Source organism: Lepidochelys kempii, chromosome 12, assembly GCF_965140265.1.
Source record: "Lepidochelys kempii isolate rLepKem1 chromosome 12, rLepKem1.hap2, whole genome shotgun sequence".
Taxonomy (NCBI): Eukaryota; Metazoa; Chordata; order Testudines; family Cheloniidae; genus Lepidochelys; species Lepidochelys kempii.
Genome location: NC_133267.1, coordinates 41,047,535 through 41,066,184, shown reverse-complemented (window position 1 = coordinate 41,066,184; position 18,650 = coordinate 41,047,535). Strand labels below are relative to the sequence as shown.

General features: G+C 51.7%; 1 protein-coding gene across 3 annotated transcripts in view; it reads right to left on the bottom strand.

Annotated features, from left to right (window-relative positions):
- WWP2 (WW domain containing E3 ubiquitin protein ligase 2) overlaps nucleotides 1–18,650 on the bottom strand; it is a 93,405-nt gene that overhangs the window by 42,796 nt on the left and 31,959 nt on the right. For all 3 annotated transcript variants that reach the window (XM_073308344.1, XM_073308346.1, XM_073308347.1), the window contains one exon: nucleotides 5,033–5,151. In XM_073308344.1, the coding sequence (XP_073164445.1) occupies nucleotides 5,033–5,151 (119 nt within the window). The remainder of the gene's footprint in view (nucleotides 1–5,032; nucleotides 5,152–18,650) is intronic.

Below are 18,650 nucleotides of genomic sequence, written 5' to 3'. Positions count from 1 at the left end.
GGTGCTTCAAAAGAGTTGATTTCCCAAAGCTGAGGAATATTCTGAGCAAAACTGATGGGAGAAAAACTTTAGACAGAAAAATGTGAATGAAAATTGGAAGCTGTTTAAGAAGAGTTTATTAAATGGCCAAAAATCTAATTCTACAATCCAAAAAGACAACATCTTCGGCTAAAAGCCCATCCTGATTCAGAGGCAAAGCGAAGGCAGCTACTTGAAATAAAACAGAAACATATAACACATGGAAAAATGGGGAAATAGACAGCAATCAATATAAGTTAGAAGTTATGGAGTGCAGAAAATTTATAAGGGAAGCTAAAGACATCAAGGAAAAAAATCCATGGGATAGGCCATTATTACATAGAGAGAAATCATTAATAATGATACAGAAAAGGCAGAAGTGATCAATAAATATCATTTGGAAAGAAGCAGAATGTTGTAGTCAGATGAAGTACTTTTCTACTCCATTAGTAACTAACAATGATATTAACTGGCATCTACGAAGGACAAACATTTTCAAATCAGCAGGCCTGAATAACTTGCACCCAAGAGTGCTAGAAAAGCTGGCTGAGGAGATCTCTGGCCAATATCAATATAGCACATTAAACGCATGAACTGGATAACTGAACTATCCTTCAAAAAAAAAAAAATTGTCAATGGGGAATCATCATTGAATTGAAGTGTTACTAGTGGGGTTCAACAGTGATCAGTATTCATCCACGCACTATGAAAACTTCATCAATGATCCTGAAGTAAAACCATGGCTGAAAACATTTGGGGATGACACACACATTGTTGGAGTGGTAAATAACAGAGAAGACACAGCCACCCTACAGAGTGATCTGGATTGCTTCATAACCAGGGCCCATTCAAACAAAATGTGTTTTAATACAGACAAATGCAAAGTTATGCATCTAGGAACAAGGAAAGCAGTGACTCTGAAAAGGATTGTGAGGTCATAATGGACAAGCAACTCCTCATGAACTTCTTGTGCAATGCCGGGCAAAAAGGGCGACCGCGATTCTTAGATGGATAGAAGGGAAGTAGGGTGGAAATTTTACCTTTGTATATGACATTGGTGAAACTGATACTGAAATATTGCGTGATGTCCATGTTTTAAAAAGGATACAGAAAAATCAGAAAGGGTGCAGAAAAAGGCCACAAAAACTTCGAGGGCTGGTAAAAAAAACACCTTACAGTGAGAGACTTAAAGAGCGCAATCTAACTTGATTACAGAGTGTAAGGAGAAAATACCAAGCACTCAAGAGCTCTTTAATTTAACAGGGAAAGGCAGAACAATGTCTGAAAGCCAAAGACAGACAAATTCAAACTAGAAATAAGGCACAATTTTTTTTATTTAAAAAAAAAAAGTGAGGGTGATTAACTACTGGAACAAATTCCCAAAAGAAGACCTCTCTTGGTGTCTTCAGATCTAGACTGAATGCCCTTCTGGAAGATATGCTTTCACCAAACACAAGTTTCTGGGCTCAATAAGGGGTAATGGAGAATTTTATGGCCTGCGATATACAGGAGTCAGATTAGGTGATCTAATGTTCCCTTCTGGCCTTAAACTCTATGTTTTTATTAATTTATACACACACACGGAAGAAAGGGGAAATTGATAGTAATGAATATAAATAAGAAGCAGCTCAGAATTGTAGAAAATTGATATGGGAAGCCAAGGAACACACGTAGAAATCTATAGCCAGCAGGGTTAAGGACAATAAGGAGTTTTTAAAATATATTAGGAACAAAAAGAATCCTGACAATGGTATTGGTCCATTACTAAATGGAAACAGTAACATTATCAAAAATGACTGGTTTCAGAGTAGCAGCCTTGTTAGTTAGTTAGCTCACGAAAGCTTATGCTCAAATAAATTTGTTAATCTTTAAGGTGCCACAAGTACTCCTTCTTATTACCAATAATAATGAGGAAAAGGCAGAGTATTCAGAAAGTATTTGTGACAAAATATATCCCTGTATTCACACCCTAGACACTATTGTAATAATCTTTGTATAAAGTACACTTGTAAGGTATCATTTTTTAATATTCTGGTCAGCACTGTCCTGGTAAAATGTGTGTGGCAACACTGTGTGAAGTTATGACGCCCCTGTATGGTGTTATTAGCACTTGTTCCAAACCCCATAGCCCTGCCCAAACACAAGCTGGCAAACAGGTCTGTCCTAAGCAATGGAATGTGTACGCTGCTTCATTTTCATCTAAGCAGTAAACAGAGTCATTAAGCAGGAAGGGAAACAAAGAAAGCTGGCAGGGAACATCCTTCCACATAGACTCTGACTCCCCGTGCCCAGCAGGAAATGATTTTCAAGGGGGGGACAAACTTTAAAAAGGAGGGACACCCCCCTCCCGAAGGCCACCCCCCTCTCCCACTGCCCATTGCTTTCACTGCACCTAAAGAGATAAAGGAAGCAGATGTTGGACTCTGGAGGAGGGGTCCAGACCTCAGAGTTTCGTCAGCAAACTGCTGGAGCATGTGGTGAGAAACTTCGCTCTGAATCTCATGTAGTTTGTTAAGTTAGGCATTAGTAAGCGTTTAATCTTTATATTTCTAGTAACCATTTCTGACTTTTATGCCTCATTACTTGTATTCACTTAAAAGCTCTCTCTTTGCAGTTAATAAACTTGTTTTACTGTTTTATCTAATCCAGCGTGCTTGAACTAAGTGTCTGAATAACTACTTAAGATAATACACTGGCATATTATCCCATTAAAGGAATAACAGACAAAATATTTGTATTGTCCAGGAGAGGGCTGGCCAGTACAGGACATACATTTCTTGGGGGAAATCTGAGACTGGGGTTGTGCTGGGGTCACCCAAGGTCAGTGAGAGCTACAGTGTAAGCCAAGTGTGGCTGGCAGGCTGCAATTACACAGAGCCACTCACGGTGTGGCTTGCATGCTGAAGGCTGTTTGTGAGTGGCCCAGGTGGGAACTACTTCAGCAAGGCATTTTAAGGCACCCAAGGCTGCAGGGCAGGGGTCACACAGCCCCACACTGGTCTGGCCTGTACCCTGGTATGTCACAGTATTGCTGTTCTATAGCTGGGGTGGGAAAACAAATGGTGGTGGTGGTAACACTCTTTCCATTCCACTTGCATCTCTGGTGGATGTTAAACAGAAGCTACTAAAGTCAGACATTTTTAAAATCAGCAGGTCCAGATAACTTGCATCCAAGAGTTTTAAAAGAGCTGGATGAAGTGCCCACTGAACCGTTAATGCTGGTTTTCAGTAAGTCTTGGAGCACTGGGGTAGTTGTTCCCGAAGACTGGAAGAAGGCTAACATTGTGCCATGGTAATTATAGGCCTTTCTGCCTGACATCAACCCTGGGCAAGATAATGGAGCCACTGATACAGGCCTCGATTAATACTAAACTAAAGGAGGATAATGTAATTAATGCAAATCAACATGGGTTACGGCAAATAGATCTGTCATTAAAAAATGAACTTAGTTTGACATTACAAGTTTGGTTGATAAAGGTAGAAGTGTTGATGTAATATATTTGGTCTTCTGCAAGGAATTTGATGAGGCTTTGCACGTTTTCATTAAAAAACTAGAACTATATAAAATTAACATGGCACACGTTAAGTGGATTAAAAACTGGCTAACTGATAAGCCTCAAAATGTAACTGTAAATGGGGAATCATAAATTAAATGGGTGTCCCCTCAGGGGGGATTGGTTCTTGGCCCTAGGTTATTGAATACTTTTATCAATGACCTGGAAGAAAATGTAAGCTCATCAATGATAAAGTTGCAGATGATGCAAAAATTGGAGCAATGATAAATAATGACGAGGACAAGTCACTGAGAGTGATCTAGATCACTTGGTAAACTAGGCGCAATCAAACAATATGGGTTTTTATACAGTTAAATGTAAATATGTACATCTAGGAACAAAAAACGTCAGCCACATTTACAGAATGGATGACTCTATCCTGGGAAGCAGTGACTCTGAAAAGATTGGGGGTCATAGTGGACAATCAGCTGAACATGAACTCCTAATGGTCAAAACAGCTAATGCGATCCTGGAATGTTTAACCAGAGGAATCTCAAGGAGAAGTAGAGAAGTTATTTTACTTCTGAATTTGGCACTGGTGTGACTGTTGCTGGAATATTGTATCCAGTTCTGGTGCCCACAATTCAAAAACAATGTTGACAAATTGGAGAGGGTTCAGAGAAGAGCCACAAGAATGACTGAAGGATGAGAACATATGCCATGTAGTGACAGACTCAAATAGCTCAGTCTAATTAGCTCAACAAAGAGAAGCATAAGGGGTGACTTGATCACAGTCCACAAGTATCTACATGGGGAAAAAATATTTAATAGTGGGCTCTTCGATCTACCAGAGAAAGGTCTAACACAATCTAATGGCTGGAAGTTGAAGCTAGACAAATTCAGATTGGAAATAAGGTGTAAATTTTTAACAGTGCAAGTAATTAACTGTTGGAACAACTTACCAAAAGTCACGGTGAATTCTCCACCACTGAGAATTTTTAAATGAAGAATGGCTTTTTTTTTAAAAGATCTGCTCTGGAAGTTATTTGGGGACAGTTCTCTAGCCTGTGCTATACAAGAGGTCAGACTAGAGGATCACAATGGTCCGTTCAGACCTTGGAATCCATGGCAGAGCTGTTCCAATTACTCAGTCATGGGGCCACAATGGCAACTCACAAGGAACCCAAAGGATGCTCCTAACTGGCCCAGAATGGAACTTCTCTCTCCTTAAATATAGCAATGCGGGGACAGCACAAGTCCCAGTACATACCGTGGGCCGTCTGTTTGGATCAAAATAGAGCATTGCAGGCTGGGACCAGTAGTCTTTGGCCACATTACACAATATTTTCATGAAATTCCAGGGCAGCCAGGGGCCACACTGTGTGTTACCGGGAGATCGCTTTGGCTCAACAAGCATCCGTACAGCTTCATCTTGCTCCACCAGCTGAGGCCCTGAGCGCTGCCTGCCAGAGCCAGTACCTGAAAAGCCAAGCATCAGCCCATCCAGTCCCATGCTTCACCTGTGCCATTCGCTGTGCTTGGACTCTTGACTTGCTGTCGGTGGCGGACCCTGGTGCTGGGACTGTGGTCTCCATTCCCTGCGTTCTGTCTGGCTGCTCCAGCTGAATTTCTGTGTGTCCTGCGGGATAATGACACATAACAGGTCAGAGACCAGGCTGGCCTCAGAAGGAAACTCCTCACTTCCTTTTGCCTGGAACTGTGCTGAAGGCCACAGACTACCCCTCCCTCCAGGTGCACCCTGCCAGCCTTCCCAGTGAGTCCCACGCCATCGTGCTCCCCAGAGCACCTACCTAACTTCATACACCCTCTCTCCAGAACACCCAGCTCAGAGGCAGGCAGGCACACTGGTTCCAGACACACCTTGGCCACTCGTGCCCAAGTCCCAGCAATGGGGAGTCCAGGAGGAACAGCGTGTGGGCTTTGGTGCTGGGCATTAGGGCTCAGAGGTCTCAGTTCCACACGCCTCTGCTCACCTTGCACTAATGGGCGTATCAATGAATAGTCCAAGTCTCTTCTGAGAGACACTTGGTTATTTGGTACTTGGGAGCCCTACCACTCCTGCATTCGAATCAGATCTGGTCCCCAAGCCAGATCTAGACACAGGACTCTCCCTATCAGCGGCGGTCACATTTTAGAGCCAAGCTCACCTCTCCCCAGTCATGCAGCTCTCTCATGAAGTAACTCCCGAGGCTCAGTTCAGTGCACCTGTCCCTGTGGGCAAAATTCCCCCCTGCTATGCCTGAGACACTGCCGTTCCCAAAGAGTGTGTGGGCACGGCCAGCCAACTTCACTCACTGAGCAGCCTCCCACTCGAGGACTCCAGCCTCCAGCCCTTGCAGCCTAAGAAAACATGGCATGTCTCACAGTAAGGCTGAGCAGAGCAATTCAGGAGAACCTTAGCACCACACACCAGCCACAGGTGAGTAGGGAAGGGCAATGGGACATGGCAGCACTGGAATCACAGTGCCAACCACTCCCCATGCAGGAGGGGACAGGCTGGCTGGGCGCTGGGGTCCTGGAAAGCTAGTTTCAGACACACTGGTCTCAGACAGGAGTTGTTGGCCATATTGAATTTCCAGGAAACAGGCAGGCGTAAGCCCACGCATGTCTAAAGGCCCCTCCCCCAGCCTTGCAGGAGGGACCATTAGACCTGGGATCCAACTAAACACAGGGGACAACTAAAGAATAACAGGGAAAGAAGTGGAGGTCACAGGTTCGGAACTAGGGATCCAGCGGGGGACACCGAGCAGAGAACCCTGGACAGTGCCCACTGCTCCTCAAAGCTGTCTAGGAAGCCAGCGGATGCCGCCCAGAGGAACTCTACTTGGATGCGTGAGACCAGGGAGGAGCAGAAATAGGCCCCCAGTCGCAGAGCACCCCCTCATCCAGCATCCTCCTCCTGGTGTTGAAGACGGCCACTTTGGCCAGGGCCAGGAGGAGGTCTCGCAACTTGGTGGGGCCATGGACAGGGTGTGAATATATGAAGAAGTCTGGGGAAAAGTGTAGCCAGAACCTCAGCAGGAGGTTCTGGAGGAGCCGGAATAGAGGCTGCAACTTGGTGCATTTCAGATAAGCTTGTGCCAGGTTCTCCCTCACACCACAAAAGGGGCAGGTATCGGAGATGGGGGTGAACCGTGCCAGGCACATGCCTGAGCTCACGGTTCCATGAAGGAGCCGCCAACCAACATCCCTGGTGGGCTGTGGGACGAGGGTGGAATAGAGTCTGACCCATCAGGGTTCCTCACCCTCTACAGGTGGTAAATAGTCCCACCATTTGGCATCGGGGCGGGACACGAGGGTCAGAAAGTGAAATGTGTGGAGCACAAGCATGTAAATGTGTTCCCTTGGCACGTTTCTGAAGCGAACTGGCTGCAGGGTGTGCAGCTGGCTCAGGTTATGGAGGGGAGGGAGCTGGGGGGCTCGCGGGACAGGGGCACGATGAAAAGGTCCGGAGGGCCTGGGGTGAGTGGGGAGCACCCTCTCCCAGTGCCCGCTCAAGGAAAACCCAAGAGGTGGGTGACAAGGCTACCCCCACCTCCTGGAGCACACACAGGGGGTCAGGAGGGTGGAGAGCCCCGTGCTACTGACCAAGCACTTGCGGATCCATCCAGTCCCCACTGTCATAATCCAGGAGATCTCTGATTCTGGTGGTTTGTGCCAGGACCAGTCTCCGGTGCACGGAGGGGGGACTCCGCCACCTGTACATGTAGGTTGGGGTTGTGTAGCAGGTGCTCCGCGAGGAGGTCCTCCCCCTCGGTGGCCACAATGGACCTAGTCGCAAAGAACAGCTTCCAGATCTGGAGAAGGTCCTGGTAGAAGACTGGCAGCTCAGAGAGGTCTCACAGAAGACTGCTCGGATGGAGAGAAAATAGCTGCCAGTCGTATCGGAGCCCTCGGAGGCGGCAGAGGAAGGTGTGCACCAACGTGCTCCTCACCGGAGTACCTGCACTGTAAAGGAGTCTCTGCAGGGCCTGGAAGTGGAAGACATGGACCTGGCTGTGGAGGCAGACCAGGCTCTGTCCTCCCTCCTTCAGGGGAAGACTCAGGACCCCTGCAGAGACCCAGTGCAGTCCTGGCCAGAAGAACTCCAGAGCTACCCTCTGGAGCTGGGCCGGGATCTCCGGGGCCGGGCTCAGGGTTGAGCTGGTGTCGGAGCATGGACAAGACCAGGTGGTTGAGCACTAGTGCCCTCCCTCACAGGGAGAGGCACCAAAGCAGTCCTGTCTCTGCAGCCGCTAACCCACCCTGGCATCCAAATCCTGCCAGTTCTCTGGCAGAGAAGGATGCATGGCGGAAAGGTAAATGCAGAGATAGAGCACTGGACCCACGCCCCACCAAGTGGCTTGAAGCACTGGTGGAGGGAGCTCATCTGCCACCTGTCCCTGACCATCGGGCCTGAGCTCTTGACTCAGTTGACCTGGGTGGAGGAGACCACCCAGCAGATGGCATGCTGACAGGCAGCCCAGCCCTGCAGCAGTGCTAAGTTGGGTTATGCCTATGCTTTTTAGAGCACAGCTGCCCAGCGTCACACAGCTCATGTGACACACACACACACACTTAAAAGCCCTGTGACACCTGCCTGCAGGCCATGCATTTGGCTGAGCTGTGGGCAGGAGATGCAGTTCCTCCTGCAGCAGCTGCTGGAGGTGGGTGACACCTGGCTTCAGGCACTCAGCCAGCATAGAGCCTGCCCCGGGGAGGGATGGGGGAGCCAGAGGCTGGGGTGACTCAATGGGGAAGGGAATTGGGCAGGATCTGAACAGGGATGAGAGAGGCTGCTACTGCCCCTGCTGCCCGCCCGCCCACTACCCCCTCTCTCAGGCTGCACCAGCCATGCAGGCTCTCTCTCAGATGGGAGAGGTCTGTGCTATGGATCTGAAACCCTGCTGACAGCTGATACAGGAAAAAACAATGACCTACAAGGAAAGACTGATAAACTGCGCTTGTTTAGTCTGGAGAAGGAGGGGTGGGGAGGGGAGCTAACAGCCTTCAAGTACGGAAAAGAGTGTTATAAAGAGGAGGGTGATAAATTGCTCTCCTGAACCACTGAGGACAGGACAAGATGCAATGGGCTTACATTGCAGCAAGGGAGATTCAGGTTGGACATCAGGAAAAACTTCCTGTCAGGATGGTTAAGCACTGGAACAAATTACCTAGGGAGGCTGCAGAATCTCTGTCATTGGAGATTTTTCAGAGCAGGTTAGACAAACACGAGCCAGGCACAGTCTAGATAATACTTAGCCCTGCCTCAGCACAGGGGCTAGAAAACCTCTCGGGGTCCTTCCAAGTCCCACATTTCTATGAGTCTAATGTGTGACTATGGAGTTCAAGACTATCCTAACATATACGCATGCGAGGGAGTGTTAAGGGAACACTGGGAACCTTCATTCTGGCTTTTCCTAACTGTTGAGGGCTTGACTTTGCAACCTTAACATTCTTCTAACTACACTGGTTTTTAATGTGACATTTATATAGGACCCCCTCTGATTTTCACACTTGTTGGGGCATTAGACACCTCAGGGCATTGCTGATGGCTTACAAAGCTTTCACCTATCGGTCTTCATCCTGAACCCAGCGCAGCTCTCTGCCCATTTTATACTACTGGGATTGTACGGCTGCCAACCACTGGTAGCTGAGAGCCTTCCACATGACATGGATTGCAACAGTGAGCGCTCCACCAGGCTCCCTGAGCTCTTGGGCATTCTCCATTTCTGGAGGAAAGTCCTGCTTGGGGGAGGGGTTTTAGAGTTCAGCCACGCCCCCTGCAGTTGTTAGGGTGAAGTGGCAATGCTGTGAGGGCCACGCAAAGGATGGAAAGGGGTTTTCAAAGAGGAAGGTTTTGCAGTGTTTCCTACAGACAGACCCTGGACTTGCCTGAGCTCAGGTTAGCTCAGCCAGGATGAAAAGCTGTTCCCATCTAATGGATGTTTGGGGCCCCTCTGTAAGAGGAGTTTGGTGGGTCTCAGGTCCTGAGAAGGCACTGCCTTGTTACTGCAAGTGGCCCTCCCCCCAGGATGGGCCATGCTGCAGGGCAGCGCGCACATGAAGCTTACCCTGCTCTGGCTCTGTAAATACACGCCAGGCTTCATTCTCTAGGGCTGCCAGCGGATGTTTCACCCACAGTAAAACCACTCATTTAAGATCAAGTTAGGGGCATATGCAAATTATTTGTAAATATGCAAATTATCTTATTTTACATAACTTTCATAAAACCCATTACACTTGGCAGCTATGTTTGGGGGCAGCAGTTAATTTTCAGGCTGATCCATGTCTACCCAAAGGTTATTTGAAGCCCCTAGCCCTCAACCCCAAGTTAGCACCAACATTAACATTGACTGGAGGAAATGGGGGGGCTCTTACACATGGCTGGTCAACTCCCAGGCACAGAGTCCTTCCCTCTGCTCTCAGCACAGACCCCTGAAGAATAGCCTGTCTTCTTTATTCCACACAAATCAAGGGGTTAAAATCTCATGCACAAGCAAAGAGGCCATGCACACCAGGAGGGCCGGCAGGAGCCAGAGCCTTGGGAATACTTCCATACAGCCTGCTCCTTCCAGAACTCACAGGATCACCCCACTCCTTAGCGGAGGGCTGTGATACACCTAAGCCATCAACCTCTGCCTTCTAGCCAACACTCCCCTCCTCATGAATTAACATGCATTGGCAGCATCATTTCAGTGAGGTGTACAGAGCTGGAGATCTGGAGAAGAGGCCTGTCGACAGAGCAGGGCACACTAGCTGCCCTTGAATCTAGGCACACCCCTTGACTGAGACCAGGACAGTGGCACGAGGGCTGAAGGTCAGGAGATCGCAGGGACAGGGCAGCAGAGCTAAGGAGGAAGCCAGTCTCTCAGTGGAACAATGCCTCTGCTAGCCAGCCAAGAAATGGGTGTGCCACAAAGCCACAGATCTGTCTCCAACTCTGCCCAGGCTCCTGGGTGAGCAAGGGACTGGAGTCAGGTCTCACAGGTTCTATTACTGTCTCCACTCCTAGCTTGCTGTGTGACCTCGGGCAAGTCCTGTCTACACTACAACTTGCAACAGGGATCTGGTCACAGGCACGCACACACACACACACACACACACACAGTTCCTGCTTCACTTTGTGTCTACAGTGCAGCTCTCCTGCCATCACATCCGCTGTGCTGCCTGACCCCTTGGGTGTCACTGCATTCTGAGCACATCCCTCAGCAGGACAGTGGCCAGGGCACACAATGCAGAGTGCCCAGGACCAAGGGGCCCAATCCCCCGGGGGCCTTTGGGTGCTACCATAATAGAAATAGAACACTAATCAACGTACATGGAGCAGCAGCAGGATGCAGAGCTATGTACCCTGGGCTCTCTGGCTGCACAGAGCGGGGAGGAAGGGGGAACCAGCCAAAGCAGTTACACAAACATGATTAGGGAATCCGGTCTGTACTGACCTGGCTACGGGGGGAGAGACCCATGTGCCAGCTGAGGCCTCCAGCAGGAGCAAAACGCTGGCAGCTGCCATGGTTCCTACGCAAGCTTTAACCCTGGGCCGCACTGACACAATCCAAGTTTCGAGCCAGCTCTGCTGGCAACTGGTGGCAAACTGGGTCCCCGATTCTAGATGCATGGTCCCTTCACTGCTCTGTGCCCCAGCAGAGCACGGAGACCCTCAGGAAAAGGAACCGCTTCACCCTTGCTGGCTGAAGACCATGTCTGAGCAGGGTGGGGCAGAGCTCAGGGCCGGCTGGTAGGGGAGTTGGATCACAGCCACCAAAAAACAGAGCCCTTTCTGGGGCAAGGAGCAGCCTGGAAGGCTCTGGTGGCCACAGAAGATACGTCTGTTTAAGGCTGGGGAGTGAGGAGAGGGAAACGGGAATCACTGACTCATGGAAATAACCTGGCATTCAGATGATGTTCCAAGTGGGCTTTTTACACTAGCTCTGTAAATGAGGGCAGGGAGAACCCTTCAGGCAGAGAACAGCCAGGACTCTCCCCCACCTGGCTCGAGCAGCTCAGGACCATAGGGCAGAGCACTGCTTCCAAATGAGCCCTGCTGAAGCAGCCCCTTCTGCAGGGAGAGGGGGGGAGCACCGACAGGAAAGAGTCCAGACAAGCTATCACCTTAAAAGGGCAAAACCCTCCCGCTGTCCCTGCAGTTCAGGACTCTGCCCAGAGCTGGGATCGGGGAGGAAAAGGCAGCTTGGCAGCCACAGGGCCACAACATCTATTGTGCCCCACACGAGGGCTGACAAGCCCACAATTGCTTCCAGTTGCTCAGTTCTTGCTCCCCGTAGGGAGCAGCCGAGCGTGACCCTGGGACAGGGAGGGAACGTGGGCAATAGCAGAAGCTGATTGCTACAGAGAAATCAGCCACTGACAAGAGCAGCTGGCTCTGTTCAGCAGCCGGATGGGTCGGCATGCGAGCAGGAGCAGCTAGGCCTGTTTCTGTCTAGTCACAATTCCTCCCATGGGGCAGCCCTAGAGAAACAGCCTTGGCTCTGGCCACAGTTCTCATTATAACCCTCCCAACGCACACATACCCCGTTAAACCGCTCAAGTCCAAACCCTGGTTGAGGCAAGGCCTGAGCTCAGGGCCTGGGCTCTGCTGCAGTGAGGGCCAGTTGTAAAGGGCTAAAGACCAAACCCACTGCACTCAACACACTGTGGGGAGATCTCTGGCCCCAAGAGGAACATTCTCCCTGCTCCCTCCAGGCGAGTCAATGCCTCTCCCCGCAGTCTCTTGGAAAGGAGCTTCCCTTCTGAAGCCAGGTGGCAGTGAGGACAAGGGACATGGTCTACCCAAAGCTAACGGCAAAGCCTGTGCTGACAGCCCAGCTACCAGGTGCTCCAGCTGGGGGAAGGGAGGTGGCGGTGCTCCCCACCCAGGCTGGACCCCATCGGAGCAGGCAGCTTCAGGCACATGCTGGGCCCTTCTCAATACAGACAAGCTAGAAGCAGCCCAGAGAGATTTTAGAAACCAAAACAGGATGTTTCCAGGCTGCCAGAAGGCCACACAGGGTTACCAGGCCCGAATTAGCCAGCCTGCCAGCCCAGGCCTCCTACGAGCGCTCCCGCATGGGCACTGTCTTTTAATAGAGGCCTGGAAACAAACAGAGCATGGCCACGTGGTGAAGACGCAGCTGGGAACCAAAACTTAAAATAGGAGCAGGAAAAAGCAAGGCAGAGCTCGATGGGAATGGACTCTCGGAGCCTTGCCAGCACCCAGGGGAGGAGAGCCAAAGCTGGGCTGAATCAGGAATGCATTCAGACACCCTGTCTCATGAGGAGCTGCGGGAGGCTCTCGCCCCTTCTGTGCAAACCCAAGTCGACCAGAGCTCAGGAGAGCAGGGGCAGCAGACTCAGCCAAAACAGAATACTGCCAGCCCCCAGACAGAGCCCCGGCCTTCGCCCGCTCTGCAAGGGCAGGGGCAGGCCCAGAGAAGGACTCAGTCCCTGAGCTTGTGTCTAGGCCCCTCTATTAAACCCACTCAGTGGGTTTCATCTCCTCCAAGCACATGGTCATTTCACCCCCTCTGAATGTGGTCACAAACCCATGGCCCCAGCACAGGGACTGCAGGGTGACCTACTAAAGCCCAACACAGGAGACACTCGTGCGGTAAGAGGGTGCAGCTGAATGGGAGAAGGCAGAATGCGCCCCGGGCATGAGGCACATGAGACCAGGACGGCTTGAGTGACCTGGTGTCCGGGCAGCTCTGGAGAACATGCTATGGGGGCCCCCAGAGCCATTAGCCACAAGGTGAAATGCACAGCTGAGAAATTCCTCTGGTCTCCGTGAAAGCGCGGGGGAGGATGTGACAGAGGCAGAGGCTTCCCCATCTGTTTGTAGGACAGAGAGAAGCACATTGCATGTAGCAGCATCACGAAGTGAGGAGAAGGGAAACCGCCTCCCCCATCCTGAGAGGACTGGGAAAGGATGCCGGGTGCACAGGCTCTCCAGCCTCCCTCGCACGGACCCTCACACTGAGGGCGGCACCGGGCAGAGCATGCATGGATGGAGCAGCAGGGCCAGAGACATTAAGTGCTGCAAACGCACCAACCTCCTCCACACTAGATTTCTACGGCCCCTTCCCCCACCACCCCCAATACAGGGGTTCCCCTGCCCTGGGATTGGCGCTATGGGGAGCCTGCGCACAGCCTGTTCCCTGGCTCCAGCACCACATTCATCGTATCTGCTCAGAGCCAGCTTAATCGGCATGGCGCTGAGGATAGCAGCTGGAGCTGAACCGCTGCCCACCCGAGGGCTCCCACCAGTGCTAGCAGGGGACAGCCAGTTGGTGGTGTAGACAAGGCTGCTATTAGACTTGCCACTCGTCCTCCCAAGCGGCCATGCCCAGAAACCGCCTCCGCAGCCCTTTGCAAATTGCTCTAAACCTCCAGCTCTCAGGTTAGCCCAAGTCTCAGCTGTTGGAACAAATGAAGGCAAAATGTCCTGGCCTTGGAAGGTTTCATAGCTTGCAGAATTGCTCCCAGCCCAGCCAGGGCCGCAGGAGAGCACTGCTCACAAGCCAGATCAGCAGGCTGGCCCAGCGATGCAGGTTTGAGGCTGTCAGCACACTCCCAGCCCAGAAGCCACATGAGGTTGTGTGGTGGCAGGATCTGGAGGAGAGTCTAAGGTTCGTTAGGCTGGCCTTTTCCCTAGATTTGCTAGTGGCCCCTGATGGGGCTCCCAGCCTGCCCTTTGGAGACCCTTCCACAGCCTTGCAAAGCTCACACGCAGCAAGCCTTCCTGACACTCACCTCACCTCCACCCGACTTCTCCTGACCGCCCCGCCTCACACCAGCCTCCCCACTGCAGAGCCACGCACACCTTTCACACCTCTCTCCTCCAGCCCCTGACCATCCTCAGTGCTCTTCTCGCAACTCCCTCCAGTCACTGCTGTCTGTCTGAACGGGAGATGCTCAGCTTTGAATGCTATACCCTGCTGCTGCTGCCCATAGCCTATCGTCCCCCTGCTCCAGGACCTCAGCCTCGAGCTCAAAGCTCTGCTGGGCATTTCTGCTATCATATCCCACTGCAAGTCCTGATCTGTAAGGTGCTGGGGCCATGAGTTCTGTGTAGAACTCAGCCCAAGGGAGGCTAGACAACATTTAAGGGCGAGTGACCAGTGGCTTTGACTCTAGATTACCTGAGCAATAAACGGCCTCACAAGAAGATTCTTGCCCATCACTAATCAGAGAGCAAGACGTCAGCCCTTGTAAAGCAGGTATAGCAAAACCTGCGCCTAGCTTGGAGAAGCCCTTCAGAGCACCAGAACTCGTGACATGTCCACGACCAGATTACATCACGTACCATCTCGCAATCTGCAGCCTCCTGCCCCTGCAATACGCCAAGCAGCAACAGCGACGGACTCCCCCACCCCACCTCTGCCCCTCGCTCACAGCACACAAGGTTTGTAGCCGCTCCCCCACACCCAGGACACCAGCTTTCCGAGCCAGCGCAAATGACTGGCTCTTTATTCTCTCTTCACACAGTTAACTGTGGAATTTTACATCCTATCCCCAAGTTTACCAGCAAATCTCAGGACACCATTTGTGCTGGGGAAGAAAAGGAAGCCCTGACCAAGCAGTTTCCCTTGAGAAGACAGGGCAGAAATTGTTGAGGAGCAAAGACTAACCCTTTTATTCCCATCCCATCTTTAAGGGAGGCCTCCAGCCCATGGAAAGAACACTCAACACATAAACAGAGCCTTTCCCACTGTGGACTCCCAGCCTGCTCTCACACGCACACAGGAATCACTCTCCGCCATGGAAAGGCGGCCATCTCTGAGGTGGAACACACCAGGCAGCAATACTGAACAAAAAGGTGGGGAGAGAAATAAAAACAGCCCAGAAGTCACTGCCGGGGTGCTGGGTGAAGTCGGGGCACTGGCATGTTCACCACTGCAGAGAGGACGCTTTACCTGGTGTGGCTGGAGCCAACAGTTCTCTGCCCAGGGATCAGGCCCTGTGTCCTAGCTGGTGTAGAGGAGAGAGTGGCCAACCTGGAGGTGCACATTTGTTCTCCATAGCCCTAGGGCGGCTGTTCTGGAGGGCTGGTGAGCCCTGGGGCATGGTGCCCTGGGCCACTGACTCTCCAGGCAGCTTGCCTGTGCTCACCTGCGTGCCTTTCTCAAAGGCTGCAAGCAGGAGATGTCGCCACGTCTGTGGACATCCAAGCTCAGCAGGCTTGAAGTACGCTGGCTTGCGTGAAGCTGTTTGCACTCCAGAATCTGGCTCAGGCTCCCAGGGAGGCCAGGCCCCTGACACCTCAGCAGCGTTCGACTTATTGCTGCTCACTGCCCCCGCCAGACAGATGCAAATGGTCTCCTTGCCCAGACGGGAGCCAGTAGCCTCCAGCACCATCCGGGGTGGGTACAGCCGGCTCTCCCACAGGCAGCTATGTGGCACCTTTGCCATTTCTGCCCATCCTACTCTGTTGATCAGAGTCTCTCCCCACACCTGCCACAGGGCAAAGCCCAGTGATCAGGGTGTCAGGTTTGGCCAGAAACAGTCAGATCTATGCGAGGTTAAGAGCTCCTGAGCCAGGTGGATAAGCTCCAGCAGAGCTGCTCTCAGCTTTATCACTGCCCTTCTGCCCCTTTCCAGGGTCTCCTGCCTCTCGCAGCTCATCTCCCTGTGACTCACACACAGGGGCCACTCTAAATCTGTGGGGGTCATAGGGATATTTCAGATCCCAGGGCTTTTCAGGGGCTCCCTGTGGGTCCAGCCAACTCCTGGCCATACTGGGTCAGACCAGTAGTCCATCTAGCCCAGTATCCTGTCTTCTGACAGTGGCCAGTGCCAGGTGCCCCACAGGGAATGAACAGAACAGGTAACCATCAAGTGATCCGTCCCGTCATCCAGTCCCAGCATCCGGCAGTCAGAGGTTTAGAGATACCTAGAGCATGGGGTTGTGTCCCTGACCATCTGGGCTAATAGCCATTGATGGACCAATCCTCCATGAACATAGCTAATTCCTTTTGAACCCCATTATAGTTTTGTCCTTCACAAAATCCCCTGGCAATGAGTTCCACAGGTTGTCCATGCGCTGTGTGAAGAAGTACTTCCTTTTGTTTGTTTTAAACCTGCTGCCTGTTAATTTATTGGGTGACCTCTGGTTCATGTGTCACAGTAAGAGGTAAATAATACTTTGCCATTAACTTTCTCCACACCAGTCATAATTTTATAGACCTCTGTCATATCCCCCATTGGTCGTCTCTTTCCAAGATGAAGAGCACCAGACTTTATAATCTCTCCTCATGCAGAAGCTGGTCCATACCCCTACTCATTTCTGTTGCCCTTCTCTGTCCTTTTTCCAATTTTAAGATATGTTTCTAGTGGCGCGACCAGCACTGCACGTACTAGTCAAGATGTGGGAGTACCAGGGATTTATCTAGCGGCATTATGATATTGTCTGCCTTAGCCCCTTCCTGATGGCTCGTACCATTCTGTTAGGGTTTTGACTGGCACTGCACAGGGAGCAGATGTGCTCAGAGAACTACCCCCGGTGACCCCAAGAGCTCTTTCTACACTGACAGCGTGGGCAGCAAGGTTCCACGTGAGAACCCAAAGGCATTCTCCCGCTCCCCTCTGGGGCCGCACAGCAGTGGTTGTAGGGCCACTTGGCCTGCTCCTCTCTGGGCCCATTGCAGAGTGTTTCCTTTCCCCTCAAAAGAGAGCTAGGCTGGGGGTTGGCCTGCGACAGCCAGAGCAGTTTCCCTCAGCTGGAGTGATGTGTGTGTGGAGGGAGCCTGGCATTTCCCTTTGAATCCAGCAGCGTGTGTAACTGGATAAACCCATGCAAGCCCAGCTTGCAGGGGCTCCCTCCGAACAGCTCCTGAGGCTTGGATAGCCCCAGCCGCTGCCTTGATTAAAGCGGCAGCAGGCTCCTGTGCCGGGGGAGGAAGCAGGCTGCCCACACCGGGTGCGGCCTGCGTGGGAGCGTCAGAATATGCAGGGAGGGCAAGAGAGGCAAAGCGACCAGGGCAGAAGGTGGGAAAGCAGCTACTCATTTCCTTTGGAAGTGTACTGCTACGGCACTGGGCCATCCTCTCCCTGGCTTGGGGCCACATCCTGGCCTTCTGGAGCTGCATTAAATGGGGAGAAGCTGCTCACTTTGGAGCTGTGGTTACTGGGAGATGTGTCACACTGTCAACATGGGGTTGGATTTAACATCTATGTAGATTTGTAGCTGATGGCCGGCAGCCAGCAGCTCCTACAGATGTTCTGCTTACAGGCCTGCGTCTTCAAAAAAAGAGAATCCCAGCACTTCCCACCAGGGCAGCTGAGACATTAGGGTGGTGCTGTTCTGTCTACATGGGCCAGCAGATCCTGCACATGGAAGTGCATGGCTTCTGAAAGGAATTATGGTGGTGCTGGGCTCTTCGCTCCTTCAGGGCAGGCTCCTCTCTTCCTTCTCCATGTGCTGAGTACATATGGGCTCCAAGGAGTGGTGAGGAGGGTGCTCTCACCTCTGCCATTGCCCCTTCCCATGAAGGTGGAGCAATTCCAGAGTCCTGCCTGGAGTGAAAGCTTTAGGGGCTGGGCTCCATATCCAGGGACACAAGGCTGGATGCTAAGGTGCTGATCATGGTCTTCAGTTTGATGCTCTTCTGTCAGGGCTGCAGGCCACTCGACTCTGGATGGCCAGGCCTCAGACCTGGGTTGGCTGTGTGTTTAGCACCCTGGCGTGGGTGGTCCATCCCGGTTAGTAGGGGGCAGTGCCGCCTTAAGGTGAGTCTAGAGCTGGGAAGTGAGTCTGGTGGCTGCATGTGCCTGCCTAGTGCTGAATTCCATTAGCTGCGTGTACACGATTCTCCTCTTCCTGTCTGCGTGGCCTGCCCAGCATGTAGATAGGAGACCTCCAAAGGTGCTGAAGTGGTATGAGCAATTCAGCCAGCAGGATTGGGGGCGGGGGAAGGCTGTGCTGCTGGCTTTGCCCTCTGTTCTCATGAGAGATCCCTCGTGCAAGCTGGGGTATTTACTGCCCAAATTCCAGCTTGGATAACTGAGTTCTGCCTCCCTACAATTCAGTCTCAGCTAGATGCAGGGCTGGTTAGTGCTGATGGCACTGGACCATGCCGAGCAACACAAGACACTGGCCGCTGGCTACAGGCTGGGGTGTGGCTGAGCCGAGCCCACTCC